The sequence below is a fragment of the Pristiophorus japonicus genome, chromosome 13, assembly GCF_044704955.1.
Source record: "Pristiophorus japonicus isolate sPriJap1 chromosome 13, sPriJap1.hap1, whole genome shotgun sequence".
NCBI lineage: Eukaryota > Metazoa > Chordata > Chondrichthyes > Pristiophoridae > Pristiophorus > Pristiophorus japonicus.
This window is the reverse complement of record NC_091989.1, coordinates 22,882,415-22,898,212: the sequence shown is the minus strand read 5'-3', so window position 1 is coordinate 22,898,212 and position 15,798 is coordinate 22,882,415. Positions and strand designations below refer to the sequence as shown.

At 43.0% G+C, this 15,798-nt stretch overlaps 1 protein-coding gene across 1 annotated transcript in view; it reads right to left on the bottom strand.

Annotated features, from left to right (window-relative positions):
- The window catches only part of snd1 (staphylococcal nuclease and tudor domain containing 1), a 1,067,139-nt gene that overhangs the window by 875,558 nt on the left and 175,783 nt on the right, over positions 1-15,798 (bottom strand). The window contains exon 11 of the mRNA XM_070897262.1: positions 14,942-15,028. Coding sequence (XP_070753363.1) covers positions 14,942-15,028 — 87 coding nt within the window. The remainder of the gene's footprint in view (positions 1-14,941; positions 15,029-15,798) is intronic.

Sequence of the window (15,798 nt, the reverse complement as noted above, 5' to 3'; positions counted from 1 at the left end):
TTCTGAAAGTCCAAATATACCACATCAACTGGTTCTCCCTTGTCCACTCTACTGGAAACATCCTCAAAAAATTCCAGAAGATTTGTCAAGCATGATCTCCCTTTCACAAATCCATGCTGACTTGGACCTATCATGTCACCTCTTTCCAAATGCGCTGCTATGACATCCTTAATAATTGATTCCATCATCTTACCCACTACTGAGGTCAGGCTGACCGGTCTATAATTCCCTGTTTTCTCTCTCCCTCCTTTTTTAAAAAGTGGGGTTACATTGGCTACCCTCCACTCCATAGGAACTGATCCAGAGTCAATGGAATGTTGGAAAATGACTGTCAATGCATCCGCTATTTCCAAGGCCACCTCCTTAAGTACTCTGGGATGCAGTCCATCAGGCCCTGGGGATTTATCGGCCTTCAATCCCATCAATTTCCCCAACATAATTTCCCGACTAATAATGATTTCCCTCAGTTCCTCCTCCTTACTAGACCCTCTGACCCCTTTTATATCCGGAAGGTTGTTTGTGTCCTCCTTAGTGAATACCGAACCAAAGTACTTGTTCAATTGGTCCGCCATTTCTTTGTTCCCCGTTATGACTTTCCCTGATTCTGACTGCAGGAGACCTACGTTTGTCTTTACTAACCTTTTTCTCTTTACATACCTATAGAAACTTTTGCAATCCGTCTTAATGTTCTCTGCAAGCTTCTTCTCGTACTCCATTTTCCCTGCCCTAATCAAACCCTTTGTCCTCCTAAGTTCTAAATTTCTCCCAGTCCCCGGGTTCGCTGCTATTTCTGGCCAATTTGTATGCCACCTCCTTTGCTTTAATACTATCCCATGATTTCCCTTGATAGCCACGGTTGAGCCACCTTCCCTTTTTTATTTTTACGACAGACAGGAATGTACAATTGTTGTAGTTCATCCATGCGGTCACTAAATGTCTGCCATTACCCATCCACAGTCAACCCTTTAAGTATCATTCGCCAATCTATCCTAGCCAATTCACGCCTCATATCTTCAAAGTTAGCCTTCTTTAAGTTCTGGACCATGGTCTCTGAATTAACTTTCATTCTCCATCCTAATGCAGAATTCCACCATATTATGGTCACTCTTCCCCAAGACGCCTCGCAAAACGAGATTGCTAATTAATCCTTTCTCATTACACAACACCCAGTCTAAGATGGCCTCCCCCCTAGTTGGTTCCTCGACATATTGGTCTAGAAAACCATCCCTTATGCACTCCAGGAAATCCTCCTCCACCGTATTGCTTCCAGTTTGGTTAGCCCAATCTATGTGCATATTAAAGTCACCCACTATAACTGCTGCACCTTTATTGCATGCACCCCTAATTTCTTGTTTGATGCCCTCCCCAACATCACTACTACTGTTTGGAGATCTGTACACAACTCCCACTAACGTTTTTTGTCCTTTGGTGTTCTGCAGCTCTACCCATATAGATTCCACATCATCCAAGCTAATGTCCTTCCTAACTATTGCATTAATCTCCTCTTTAACCAGCAATGCTACCCCACCTCCTTTTCCTTTTGTTCTATCCTTCCTGAATGTTGAATACCCCTGGATGTTGAGTTCCCAGCCCTGATCATCCTGGAGCCACATCTCTGTAATCCCAATCACATCATATTTATTCACATCTATTTGCACAGTTAATTCATCCACCTTATTACGGATACTCCTTGCATTAAGACACAAAGCCTTCAGGCTTGTTTTTTTAACACCCTTTGTCCTTTGAGAATTTTGCTGCACAGTGGCCCTTTTTGTTCTTTGCCTTGGGTTTCTCTGCCCTCCACTTTTCCTCATCTCCTTTCTGTCTTTTGCTTTTTTCTCCTTTTTGTTTCCCTCTGTTTCCCTGCATTGGTTCCCATCCCCCTGCCATATTTGCTTAATTTTGGAATATTAACAAAAAAATGTAATTACTACAACTGAACAGGTCATGACACGGCATAGTAATCTGGAAGCTATGATCACACAGCTCATTTTCACCGAATAGACTCGCTACAATTGGTGGCAACAGTGGCTGTACACAGTAAGCATTATTGTCTGGATCCCTTTCGAATAAAAAGCCCGTGCTTGTAATCCAATTATAGAGACATAGCACAACCAGCTTTAAAAGACCAAGGGAAAAGTTTTCAATGTAAATGAAAGCAAATAATAACAGCTGAATATTTAGAGCTATTTCAGTTAGCATGACCTTCCTCACGTCAAGAAACACAGGGGCAGCAGTCAGTTAGTAATAGTTTTTCCGAACCGCTCATTGCAGAGGCAGTAAATTAATTTAAATGTTCAATGTGGGAGTGCACTCCAGAATCGAAATACTTAATCAAAAGCATCCTGAAAAACGTGTGCTTATTGCTGTGGAGAAATTGTAGCCGGTACAATATCGCACTATGAAGTACTCTATTGCTTCATTATCCAGTGCAGGGGTGCCTGAACTACAGCCCATGTGCCACACAGCTCCTGAACCCAGACAATGAAATCCAAAAAGCCCAGATAGTTTAGTTCTATTCAGGGAAATCATACATGACAAATTTGCTGGAGTTCTTTGAGGATGAAACGAGCAGGGTGGATAAGGAGGAATCAGTGAATGTGGTCTATTTGGATTTCCAGAAGGCATTCGATAAAGTGCCACATAAAAGGTTACTGCACAAGATAAAAGTTCACGGGGTTGGGGGTGATAGAAACATAGAAAATAGGTGCAGGAGTAGGCCATTCGGCCCTTCTAGCCTGCACCGCCATTCAATGAGTTCATGGCTGAACATTCCTGCTTTCTAGCCATGCCCCTTGATCCCCCTAGTAGTAAAGACTACATCTAACTCCTTTTTGAATATATTTAGTGAATTGGCCTCAACAACTTCCTGTGGTAGAGAATTCCACAGGTTCACCACTCTCTGGGTGAAGAAGTTTCTCCTCATCTCGGTCCTAAATGGCTTACCACTTATCCTTAGACTGTGTCCCCTGGTTCTGGACTTCCCCAACGTTGGGAACATTCTTCCTGCATCTAACCTGTCTAAACCCGTCAGAATTTTAAACGTTTCTATGAGATCCCCTCTCATTCTTCTGAACTCCAGTGAATACAAGCCCAGTTGATCCAGTCTTTCTTCATCTGGTGAACCTTCGCTGCACTCCCTCAATAGAAAGAATGTCCTTCCTCAAGTTAGGAGACCAAAACTGTGCACAATACTCCAGGTGTGGCCTCACCAAGGCCCTGTACAACTGTAGTAACACCTCCCTGTCCCTGTACTCAAAGCCCCTGGCTATGAAGGCCAACATGCCATTTGCTTTCTTAACCGCCTGCTGTACTTGCATGCCAACCTTTAATGAATGATGTACCATGACACCTAGGTCTCGTTGTACCTCCCCTTTTCCCAATCTGTCACCATTCAGATAATAGTCTGTCTCTCTGTTTTTACCACCAAAGTAGATAACCTCACATTTATCCACATTATACTTCATCTGCCATGCATTTGCCCACACACCTAACCTATCCAAGTCACTCTGCAGCCTCATATTAGCATGGGTAGAGGATCGGCTAACTAACAGAAAACAGAGTCAGGATAATTGGGTCATTTTCCAGTTGGCAAACAGTGACTCATGGGGTGCCGCAGGGATCGATGCTGGGCCTCAACTATTTACAATCTATATTAATGACTTGGATGAAGAGACCAAGTGTAATGTAGCCAAGTTTGCTGATGATACAAAGATGGATGGGAAAGCAAATTGTGAGGACGACAAATAATCTGCAAAGGGATACAGGCAGACTAAGTGAGTGGGCAAAAATTTGGCAGATGGGAGTGTAATGTGGGAAAATGTGAGGTTATCCACTTTGGCATAAATAATAGAAAAGCAAATTATAATTTAAATGGAGAAAAATTACAAGTGCTGCAGAACAGAGGGACCTGGGACTCCTTGTGCAGGAAACAAAACGTTAGTCTGCAGGTACAGCTGGTAATCAGGAAGGCAAATAGAATGCTGGCTTTTATTGCAAGGGGGATGGAGTATAAAAGCAGAGACGTCCTGCTATAACTGTATCGGGTATTGGTGTGACCACACCTGGAGTACTGCGTACAGTTTTGGTCTCCATATTTAATGAAGAAAATACTTGCATTGGAGGCTGCTCAGAGAAGGTTCACTCGGTTGATTCTGGAGATGAGGGGCTCAACTTACGAGGATAGGTTGAATAGGTTGGGCCTATACACATTGGAGTTCAGAAGAATGAGAGGTGATCTTATTGAAACATATAAGATAATGAGGGGGCTCGACAAGGTGGATGCAGAGAGGATATTTCCACTCAGGGGAAACTAAAACTAGGAGACATAGTCTCAGAATAAGGGGCTGCCCATTTAAAATTGAGATGAAAAGAAATTTCTTCTCTCAGGGGTGTAAATTTATGGAATTTTCTGCCCCAGAGAGCTGTGGGGACTGGGTCATTGGATATATTTAAGGTGGAGATAGACAGATTTTTGAGCGATAAGGGAGTAAAACGTTATGGGGAGCAGGCAGGGAAGTGGAGCTGAGTCCATAATCAGATCAGCCATGATCTTATTGAATTGCGGAAGGGCCAAATGGCCTACTCCCGCTCCTATTTCTTATGTTATGAGTTTATATTTCTAACTCACTGAATTTTATGGGCCGACAGCTGCTCTTTGTGCTGTTCCCTCACCACTGGATAAATACTAAATCTGAACACAAGATCTGTTAGTACACAACATGAGAAACTGGGAACAATTTAAACTTCATACATGGCCCAGATGGTGCACACCTAAACAGCCCACCAGGAAAGAGTTTGCCAACGCCGAACATTATGAACTTCTAGCCACGGGGATGTCATAAGATGCTACATTCCTTCATCTGCAGGGGTGACCGATTATCCAACCAACAAGACCGTGGGAGCCGGATTACAATCCCATGGGCAAGTTTATGTTCCAAGCTGTGCTCCTCTGCCTGGACGTCTTTGTCACTAAGGTTCAGCTGCCTTTCATTTTCCATGTTTAAATCCCTTCATGGCGAAGAGGCTCAAAGGGCCTATTCCTGTTCTTATGTTCTTCCCCATCCTTAGCTTTGTCATTTCCCCCAGCGTTACAATCCATAGAATTCTCTGTTCCCCTGACTCTGGCTCCCTGTGCATCTAGCCTGGTCTTTTCCGAACCCCCACATTGGCAGCCATGTCTTCAGGCCCCACACTCTAGAATTGACTCCATAAATCTCTCTGCTTTGCCACCTCCCTCTGCTTCTTTAAGATTCTGTTTGACCAAGCTTTACATCACCTCCCAATAGTTCCTTCTGCTCAGCGATCATTTTTTTCCATATGCCTCTGAAGTACCTTCCACGTTAAAGACACTATATAAATGCAAGACCTTGTTGCAGTATTCCACAGAACTTTGGCTTGCATTTTATAAAATCATGATTCAGTAGGTTACAATGCATACCCTGGCCACAGTGTTATCACCTTAGCTGCAATCAGGATACTAAAAATAAATAATACATTTCTGTGCAACACTCTACAGTTCACATTGAGAAACAGTGTGAACAATTTTAATTAGATGACATGAATTTGGAGCAACTGTGCATGCCTATTCCAGAATCCTGAACTCAGATTTAGATATGAAGCATAGCCACATGGGTCAAGTACCAGAGAACCGTCCCTGATACCCGTGCAACCACAGTCATATTCAAGAAATGGTGGATTAGAAGAAATCATTAATTCAGGACGGGAGAGATGGGGCTTCAGAAAGTATAAATAGGAAAGACATGTGAAAAGGAGGGTTTCATCCAAGAGTTGAGACAAAGAATGTGACGAGTCGGGCAGGTTGAAAGGGTATCTGTGGGAGAACATTTTGGTGCTATTGATCTTAATTCAGTTAGATTAAAGGTAGTTATGGAAAAGGACAAAGATAGACCAGGAATAAAAGTTCTCAATTAGGGAAAAGTCAATTTTACTAAACGGAGATGTGATTTATTCAAAGTGGACTAGAAACAGCTACTTGAAGGTAAATCAGTGTCAGAGCAGTGGGAGGCATTCAAGGAGGAGATTGTGAGGGTTCAGAGCAAGTATGTTCCGGTAAAGAAAAAGGGTGGGACTAACAAATCTAGAGCCCCCTGGATGTCAAGGGGTAGGATAAAGAAAAAAAAGGGAGGCTTATGACATACCAAGGGCTCAACATAGTATGTAAGTACAGCAAGGAAGGCAAATGGAATGTTGGCCTTTATTGCAAGAGGGATGGAGTATAAAAGCAGAACAGTCCGGCCACACCTAGAGTACTGCATACAGTTTTGGTCTCCTTACTTGAGGGATACACTTGCATTGGAGGCAGTTGAGAGAAGATTCACTAGGTTGATTCCCGAGATGAAGGGGTTGACTTATGAAGAAAGTGTAGTAGGTTAAGGAATTACAGACAGGTTGTATGTAAAATATATGATAGGAAAATGAACTTTAGATTTTGAAGGAATACATAGAACAATTTGCGTTTAACACTTAAAGAATGTGAAGCAGGCTGCGAAAGCCCATAAAATCAACCCTGTAGAAATAAACACATTCCGAGAGGCAGAGATAACACATTCAAAGAAGCCAAGAGGGGGCCAAATGCTCGGAAAGATGAAGGGATCAGCTCACATAGTAGGCAGTCTGATAAGGGTTAAACCAATGTTTAACTGAACTAAATTCCTGTCTTTCATGTCAATAAATGTTTGTGCTTTGTGAATTGAATGTTTTCTTTGAACCAAATGCGGTAACAAATTCCGTTATTTGTCTCTGCCTTACATCTGTGTTATTTGTGACAATTAAATTGTCATTTCAAAGATTGTCGAGACATCTGTGTTATTGTCACAGGTAGCGTTCTCGATCACGGTCACTTCAAAAGATTCGTTATAGACCGGCCCACTAAAAACTGTATAAAGGCCGGTGAGACTTTTGGGTTTTTGAAAATTCTGTCTTGGGCAACTAAGAACAGACCTTCCCCTGCATATGCCGGAATAAATTGTTTCGAACCTCTCTCTTTGAGTCTGTTGTACATCGAGAGCGTCGATCCATTATCTCAGTGGATCCGCTAGGGAGAAGGAGATTTCTCCTCAACAAAGGTTTGAGCATGTTGGGCCTGTATGCGTTGGAGTTCAAAAGAATGAGAGGTGATCTTATTGAGACATAAGATAATGAGGAGGCAGAGAGGATATTTCCACTCCTAGGGGAAACTAAAACTAGGGGACAGTCTCAGAATAAGAGGCCGCCCATTTAAAACTGAGATGAGGAGAAATTTCTTCTCTCGGAGAGTTGTAAATCTATGGAATTCTCTGCCCCAGAGAGCAGTGGAGGCTGGGTCATTGAATATAGTTAAGGCAGAGACACAGATTTTTGAGTGATAAGGGAGTAAAGGGTTATGGGAAGCGGGCAGGGAAGTGAAGCTGAGCCCATGATCAGATCGGTCATGACCTTATTGATGGCGGAGCAGGCTCAAGGGGCCAAGTGGCCTACTCCTGTTCCTATTTCTTATGTTCTTAACACTATAGAAACCTTAAAGGAGTATAGAAAGTGCAGGGGTGAAATTAAAAAGGAAATTAGTAAAGCAGGAGAGGAAATAGCAAAGGCTCTTATCATTTTGCAATCCTCTCTGGCTATAGGTGTGGTGCCAGAGGACGGGAGAACTGCTAATGTTGTATCGTTGTTTAAAGAGGGAGAAAGGGCTAGACAGAGTAATTACAGGCTAGTCAGCCTAACCTCGGTAGTGGGAAAATTATTGGAAAAAATTCTGAGGATCAAGATAAATCTTCATTTAGAAAGACACGGATTAATCAAGGAAAGTCAGCATGGATTTGTTATGGGAAAATCGTGTGACTAACTTGATTGAATTTTTTTGAGGAAGTAACGGGGAGGGTTGCTGAGGGTAGTGCGTTTGATGTAGTCGATATGGATTTTAGCAAGGCTTTTCACAAGGTCCCATATAGCAGACTGGTCACGAAGGTAAGAGCCCATGAGATCCAAAGCAAAGTGGCAAGTTGGATCCAAAATTGGCTCAGTGGCAGAAAGCAAAGGGCAATGGTCGATGGGTGTTTTTGTGACTGGAACGCTGTTTCTAGTGGGGTTCTGCAGTGCTCAGTACTAGGTCCCTTGCTTTTTGTGGTATATATCAATGATTTAGACTTGATTGTAGAGGGTATGATTAAAAAGTTTGCAGATGAAACAAAAATTGGCCGTGTGGTTGATAATGAAGAAGAAAGCTGCAGACTGCAGGAAGATATCAATGAATTGGTCAGATGGGCAGAACAGTGGCAAATAGAATTCAATCCTGAGAACTGTGAGGTAATGCATTTGGGGAGGGCTAACAAGGCAAGGGAATACATAATGGTAGGACACGGAGAAGTGCAGAGGAACAAAGGGACCTTGGAGTGCAGGTCCACAGATCCCTGAAGGTAGGACAGGTAGAAACATAGAAACATAGAAAATAGGTGCAGGAGTAGGCCATTCGGCCCTTCTAGCCTGCATCGCCATTCAATGAGTTCATGGCTGAACATGCAACTTCAGTACCCCATTCCTGCTTTCTCACCATACCCATTGATCCCCTTAGTAGTAAGGACTACATGTAACTCCTTTTTGAATATATTTAGTGAATTGGCCTCAACAACTTTCTGTGGTAGAGAATTCCACAGCTTCACCACTCTCTGGGTGAAGAAGTTCCTCCTCATCTCAGTCTTAAATGCCTTACCCCTTATCCTAAGACTGTGACCCCTGGTTCTGGACTTCCCCAACATTGGGAACATTCTTCCTGCATCTAACCTGTCTAAACCCATCAGAATTTTAAACGTTTCTATGAGGTCCCCTCTCATTCTTCTGAACTCCAGTGAATACAAGCCCAGTTGATCCAGTCTTTCTTGATAGATCAGTCCTGCCATCCCGGGAATCAGTCTGGTGAACCTTCGCTGCACTCCCTCAATAGCAAGAATGTCCTTCCTCAAGTTAGGAGACCAAAACTGTACACAATACTCCAGGTGTGGCCTCACCAATGCCCCGTACAACTGTAGCAACACCTCCCTGCCCCTGTACTCAAATCCCCTCGCTATGAAGGCCAACATGCCATTTGCTTTCTTAACCACCTGCTGTACTTGCATGCCAACCTTCAATGACTGATGTACCATGACACCCAGGTCTCGTTGCACCTCCCCTTTTCCTAATCTGTCACCATTCAGATAATAGTGGATAACCTCACATTTATCCACATTATACTTCATCTGCCATGCATTTGCCCACTCACCTAACCTATCCAAGTCGCTCTGCAGCCTCATAGCATCCTCCTCGCAGCTCACACTGCCACCCAACTTAGTGTCATCCGCAAATTTGGAGATACTACATTTAATCCCCTCATCTAAATCATTAATGTACAGTGTAAACAGCTGGGGCCCCAGCACAGAACCTTGCGGTACCCCACTACCTGTCATTCTGAAAAGTACCCATTTACTCCGACTCTTTGCTTCCTGTCTGACAACCAGTTCTCAATCCATATCAGCACACTACCCCCAATCCCATGTGCTTTAACTTTGCACATTAATCTCTTGTGTGGGACCTTGTCGAAAGCCTTCTGAAAGTCCAAATATATCACATCAACTGGTTCTCCCTTGTCCACTCTACTGGAAACATCCTCAAAAAATTCCAGAAGATTTGTCAAGCATGATTTCCCTTTCACAAATCCATGCTGACTTGGACCTATCATGTCACCTCTTTCCAAATGCGCTGCTATGACATCCTTAATTATTGATTCCATCATCTTACCCACTACCGATGTCAGGCTGACCGGTCTATAATTCCGTGTTTTCTCTCTCCCTCCTTTTTTAAAAAGTGGGGTTACATTGGCTACCCTCCACTCCATAGGAACTGATCCAGAGTCAATGGAATGTTGGAAAATGACTGTCAATGCATCCACTATTTCCAAGGCCACCTCCTTAAGTACTCTGGGATGCAGTCCATCAGGCCCTGGGGATTTATCGGCCTTCAATCCCATTAATTTCCCCAACACAATTTCCCGACTAATAAGGATTTCCCTCAGTTCCTCCTCCTTACTAGACCCTCTGACCCCTCTTATATCCGGAAGGTTGTTAGTGTCCTCCTTAGTGAATACCGAACCAAAGTATTTGTTCAATTTGTCCGCCATTTCTTTGTTCCCCGTTATCACTTCCCCTGATTCTGACTGCAGGGGACCTACGTTTGTCTTTACTAACCTTTTTCTCTTTACATATCTATAGAAACTTTTGCAATCCGTCTTAATGTTCCCTGCAAGCTTCTTCTCGTACTCCATTTTCCCTGCCCTAATCAAACCCTTTGTCCTCCTCTGCGGAGTTCTAAATTTCTCCCAGTCTCCGGGTTCGCTGCTATTTCTGGCCAATTTGTCTGCCACTTCCTTGGCTTTAATACTATCCCTGATTTCCCTTGATAGCCACGGTTGAGCCACCTTCCCTTTTTTATTTTTACGACAGACAGGAATGTACAATTGTTGTAGTTCATCCATGCGGTCTCTAAATGTCTGCCATTGCCCATCCACAGTCAACCCTTTAAGTATCATTCGCGAATCAATCCTAGCCAATTCACGCCTCATACGTTCAAAGTTACCCTTCTTTAAGTTCTGGACCATGGTCTTTGAATTAACTGTTTCATTCTCCATCCTAATGCAGAATTCCACCATATTATGGTCACTCTTCCCCAAGGGGCCTCGCACAACGGGATTGCTAATTAATCCTCTCTCATTACACAACATCCAGTCTAAGATAGCCTCCCCCCTAGTTGGTTCCTCAACATATTGGTCGAGAAAACCATCCCTTATGCACTCCAGGAAATCCTCCTCCACCATATTGCTTCCAGTTTGGTTAGCCCAATCTATGTGCATATTAAAGTCACCCATTATAACTGCTGCACCCTTATTTCCTGTTTGATGCCCTCCCCAACATCACTACTACTATTTGGAGGTCTGTACACAACTTCCACTAACGTTTTTGCCCTTTTGTGTTCTGCAGCTCTAACCATTTAGATTCCACATCATAAGGTGGTCAAGAATACTTGCCTTTATTAGCCAAGGCATAGGATACAAGATTAGGGAGGTTATGCTTGAACTGTATAAAACACAGCTAGCGTACTGTGTCCATTTCTGATCACCACATTACAGGAAAGATGTGATTGCATTAGAGGGTACAGAGGAGATTTACGAGGATGTTGTATGGACTGGAGAATTTTAGCTATGAAGAAAGATTGGATAGGCTGGGGTCTTTGGAACAGAGGAGGCTATGGAGAGACCTTATTGAGGTGTATAAAAATATGAGGGTCTTAGATAGGGTGGGTAGGAAGGACCTATTTTCCTCAACAGAGAGGTCAACAACCAGGGGGCATAGATTTGAAGCAATTGGTAGGAAGTTTAGAGGGGATTTGAAGGGAAATTTTTCACCCAGGAGGATGGTGGGAGTCTGGGACTCTCTGCCTAAAAGAGTGGCACAGGCAGAAACCCTCATCACATTTTAAAAAGTACCTGGATATGCACTTGAAGTGCCGTTACCTACAAGGCTACGGACCAAGAACCGATTAGGCTAACATGGACACAATGGGCCAAAATGACCTCCGCCCGCGCTGCAAATTTCTATGATTTATGAGCCATTGGGCACCTTGGTTTGGGAAGAACCCTTATAGGTTAAATTATCCTGTCCATTATTTTACCCCAGGCCCACCCCTAAAAAGACAATAAAAAAGATATTTAAAGTGCTTTTCATAGAAACATAGAAAATAGGTGCAGGAGTAGGCCATTTGGCCCTTCGAGCCTGCACCGCCATTCAATAAGATCATGGCTGATCATTCCTTCAGTACCCCTTTCCTGCTTTCTCTCCATACCCCTTGATCCCCTTAGCCATAAGGGCCATATCTAACTCCCTCTTGAATATATCCAATGAACTGGCATCAACAACTCTCTGCGGCAGGGAATTCCACAGGTTAACAACTGTCTGAGTGAAGAAGTTTCTCCTCATCTCAGCCCTAAATGGCCCACCCCTTATCCTAAGACTATGTCCCCTGATTCTGGACTTCCCCAACATCGGGAACATTCTTCCCAAATCTAACCTGTCCAGTCCCGTCAGAATCTTATATGTTTCCATAAGATCCGCTCTCATCCTTCTAAACTCCAGTGAATAAAGGCCCAGTTGATCCAGTCTCTCCTCATATGACAGTCCAGCCATCCCTGGAGTCAGTCTGATGAACCTTCGCTCCACTCCCTCAATAGCAAGAATGTCCTTCCTCAGATTAGAAGACCAAAACTGAACACAATATTCCAGGTGAGGCCTCACTAAGGCCCTGTACAACTGCAGTAAGACCTCCCTGCTCCTGTACTCAAATCCCAAAGCTATGAAGGCCAACATACCATTTGCCTTCTTCACCGCCTGCAGTACCTGCATGCCCACTTTCAGTGACTGATGAACCATGACACCCAGGTCTCGTTGCACCTCCCCTTTTCCTAATCTGCCGCCATTCAGATAATATTCTGCCTTCGTGTTTTTGCACCCAAAATGGTTAACCTCATATTTATCCACATTATACTGCATCTGCCATGCATTTGCCCACTCACCTAATCTATCCAAGTCACCCTGCAGCCTCTTAGCATCCTCCTCACAGCTCACACAGCCACTCAGTGTAGTGTCATCGCAAACTTGGAGATATTACACTCAATTCCTTCATCTAAATCGTAAATGTATATTGTAAAGAGCTGGGGTCCCAGCACTGAGCCCTGCAGCACTCCACTAATCACTGCCTGCCATCCTTAAAAAGGACCCGTTTATCCCGACTCTCTGCTTCCTGTCTGCCAACCAATTCTCTATCCACGTCAGTACATTACCCCCAATACCATGCGCTTTGATTTTGCACAACAATCTCGTGTGCGGGACCTTGTCAAAAGCCTTTTGAAAGTCCAAATACACCACATCCACTGGTTCTCCCTTGTCCACTCTACTAGTTACATCCTCAAAAAATTCCAGAAGATTCGTCAAGCATGATTTCCCTTTCATAAATCCATGCTGACTTTGACCGATCCTGTCCCTGCTTTCCAAATGCGCTGCTATTTCATTCTTAATGATTGATTCCAACATTTTCCCCACTACTGATGTCAGGCTAACCGGTCTATAATTACCCGTTTTTGCTCTCCCTCCTTTTTTAAAAAGTGGTGTTACATTAGCTACCCTCCAGTCCATAGGAACTGATCCAGAGTCGATAGACTGTTGGAAAATGATCACTATTTCTAGGGCCACTTCCTTAAGTACTCTGGGATGCAGACTATCAGGCCCCAGGGATTTATCGGCCTTCAATCCCATCAATTTCCCCAACACAATTTCCTGCCTAATAAGGATATCCTTCAGTTCCTCCTTCTCACTAGACCCACTGTCCCCTGGTATATTCGGAAGGTTATTTGTGTCTTCCTTCTTGAAGACAGAACTGAAGTATTTGTTCAATTGGTCTGCCATTTCTTTGTTCCCCATTATAAATTCACCTGATTCTGACTGCAAGGGACCTACGTTTGTCTTCACGAATCATTTTTTCTTCACATATTTATAGAAGCTTTTGCAGTCAGTTTTTATGTTCCCAGCAAGCTTCCTCTCGTACTCGATTTTCCCCCTCTTAAATTAAACCCTTAGTCCTCCTCTGTTGAATTCTAAATTTCTTTCAGTCCTCAGGTTTGTTGCTTTTTCTAACCAAATTATACACCTCTTCCTTGGCTTTAACACTATTCTTAATTTCCCTTGTTAGCCATAGTTGAGCCACCTTCCCAGTTTTATTTTTACTCCAGACAGGGATGAACAATTGCTGAAGTTCATCCATGTGATCTTTAAATGTCTGCCATTGCTTATCCACCGTCAACCCTTTAAGTATCCTTTGCCAGTCTATCCTAGCCAATTCACGCCTCATACCGTCGAAGTTATCTTTCCTTAAGTTCAGAACCCTAGTTTCCAAATTAACTGTGTCACTATCCATCTTAATAAAGAATTCTACCATATTATGGTCACTCTTCCCCAAGGGGCCTCGCACAACAAGATTGCTAATTAGTCCTTTCTCATTACACATCTAGGATGGCCAGCTCTCTAGTTGGTTCCTCGACATATTGGTCTAGAAAACCATCCCTAATACACTCCAGGAAATCCTCCTCCACCGCATTGCTTCCAGTTTGGTTAGCCCAATCAATATGTAGATTAAAGTCGCCCATGATAACTGCTGTACCTTTATTGCACACATCCCTTATTTCTTGTTTGATGCTGTCCCCAACCTCACTACTACTGTTTGGTGGTCTATACACAACGCCCACTAGCGTTTTCTGCCCTTTGGAATTCCACAGCTCCACCCATACCGATTCCACATCATCAAGGCTAATGTCCCTCCTTACTATTACATTAATTTCCTCTTTAACCAGCAACGCCACCCCACCTCCTTTTTCTCTCTGCCTATCCTTCCTAAAGGGCAGACAGTGTAGAGAAGAGCTGTTCGTGCCACCAACCGTCCGATCGGGACTAATACCAGCTACCTGTCACGGTCATATGTCTACTATGTCTATCCTGATTGTGTGTTGTGCTTGACTATATTTGAACTACTACTCCTTAATAAAATGCCTTATGACTCCAAAGACCCTTTGGGCAACTTTGTATGACCTGTGATCCTAATCTTACAAGATGCATGGTAAGTGAAAGCAAAAAAACCCCACAAAAAACAATGAATGTAGTACTTTCGCATACTTCGCCCCATGGTCACTGTCCATGCCTGAGCCCAGAGTATTGGTAAGTTAGTTAAATCTGTGGTGGTGGCAGCGGGGGAAACATCATAGGTAATGCCATGAAAAGGAGGTTCTGGCCATAGCTCACTGTTTCTTTTGTGTGCCAACAGCAAAATGCACTTCAATGGTTAGTAGATTGAGACGAGTCTTTTCTGGGCTTACCTTTTTGCCAATCAACTTCTTCCGTAGAAATTCTCGGGCCTCAAACATGTAAGGAATGTCATAGAGGGGTCGCAGTTTCCTTCGATCCTAAGAATAAAATAAAAGCAATGAAAAATCTAGTTAAAACATTGTGAAAAGATACTGAAGAGAAGATGGGTAGCTATTTGAACAACAGTCTCATCAAAAGGAACACCACAACCAAATGGCATAAAATAGTGCTCATCAGGTCAAAATTGTAGCCTACAAAGTTTAATGAATTTTGACTCTTGGGATCTCATCATTTAAAAATATGGCCTCTCAAGTGCATTAAACCCATTGCTTTTTAACAGATATGCAACAAGCAGTGATTATTTGGTTTGCACTGTGACTACTGAATTTTAATTATTGAAGTTTACTATTTGAGTCAGATACCCCAATAACATTATATTGATAAGCTATGCCAATGTCCAAATGATAACTTTGTTTTCTCTGCTCTTCCCTCCAAACAAGTACAAAACCTTTATTCAGCAACATCCTTTTTTGGAAGGGGAGATCATGGCATCGCACTTAATATACAAAGTATACAGTAAGGAAGCAAAAGGGGAAATTGGGAATGTTAAGGAGGATTATGAAAGAAGATAGACAGTCAACATAAAGGCAAATACTTTCATAAACACAAAGGATAGCATTTTTTTTTAAATGGAATGGCCCACTGAGATAACGAGAGCCATCTTGTATTTGAGAGGGAGGGAGTGAAGAAATACTGAATCAGTATTTTACTTCAGGTGTTCAGGGTAAACAAAAGTGGGACTGTGGAAGTATTAAGGAGCATGTGGAAGAGCCACCGCTGGAGATAAATACTGAAAGGGACTCTTGTA